At 51.9% G+C, this 763-nt stretch overlaps 1 protein-coding gene across 1 annotated transcript; it reads left to right on the top strand.

Annotated features, from left to right (window-relative positions):
• Positions 1-5: 5 nt before the first annotated feature.
• On the top strand, positions 6-760 carry LOC102880908 (melanoma-associated antigen B3-like; the record flags this gene model as incomplete). Its single annotated transcript, XM_015599429.1, is given in 2 exon segments — positions 6-96; positions 99-760. Coding segments are annotated over 2 exon segments (753 nt in total), but the record flags the coding sequence as incomplete, so codon positions are not given.
• Between the last annotated feature and the right edge of the window lie 3 nt (positions 761-763).

Genomic DNA, 763 nt, shown 5'->3' with positions numbered 1-763 from the left:
AAGGGCCCCGGAGAGCCCAATCATCCATCTCCATGTCTGTGGGTGTTTCTCGCACAAGATCATGCGAGGGCGCCAACGGCACAATGGAGAAGAAGCAAGTTCCTACCGGGCCCCACCTTCCAGAGTGCAGAATGCACGAGATCCTCTAAGCAAGATGACCAGTATGTTGGTGCTCTTCCTGCTGCAGATCTACAAAATGAAAAGGCCAGCTACAAAAACACATAAGCTGAACATAGTCGGGAAGAACTACAAAAATCACTTCTTTGAGGTCCTCTAGAGAGCATCTTTGAGCATGGAGGTGGTATTTGGCATCGACCTAAAGAAAGTGGATTCTCCACATCATTCCTATATCCTCCTCATCAGCAAAATGGATCTGCCCAAAAATGGGCGGGTGAACCGTGTCAGCAGATTCCCCAAGACCAGTCTCCTGATGAATCTCCTGGGCCCGATCTTCATGAATGGCGACTGCGCCACTGAGGAGGCGATCTGGGAATTTCTGAATAAGATGAGGGTGCACGCCGGAAAGAGACACTTCATCCCTGGGGAGCCCAAGAAGCTCATCAACCAAGATCTGGTGAAGCTTAAGTTCCTGGGGTACCGGCAGGTGCCCCACAGAGATCCAGCACACTACGAGTTCCTGTGGGTTCGGACAGTCCACGTTGAGACCAGCAAGATGAGGGTCCTGGGGTTTTTCGCCAAGATCAATCGTACGGTCCCCAGTGCCTTCCCATCCTGGCACAAAGAGGCTTTGCGCGATGAGGAA

This window comes from Pteropus alecto, unplaced genomic scaffold (assembly GCF_000325575.1).
Source record: "Pteropus alecto unplaced genomic scaffold, ASM32557v1 C17939494, whole genome shotgun sequence".
NCBI lineage: Eukaryota > Metazoa > Chordata > Mammalia > Chiroptera > Pteropodidae > Pteropus > Pteropus alecto.
The sequence above is the reverse complement of the archived record's forward strand: the minus strand, read 5'-3'. Positions and strand labels throughout refer to the sequence as shown.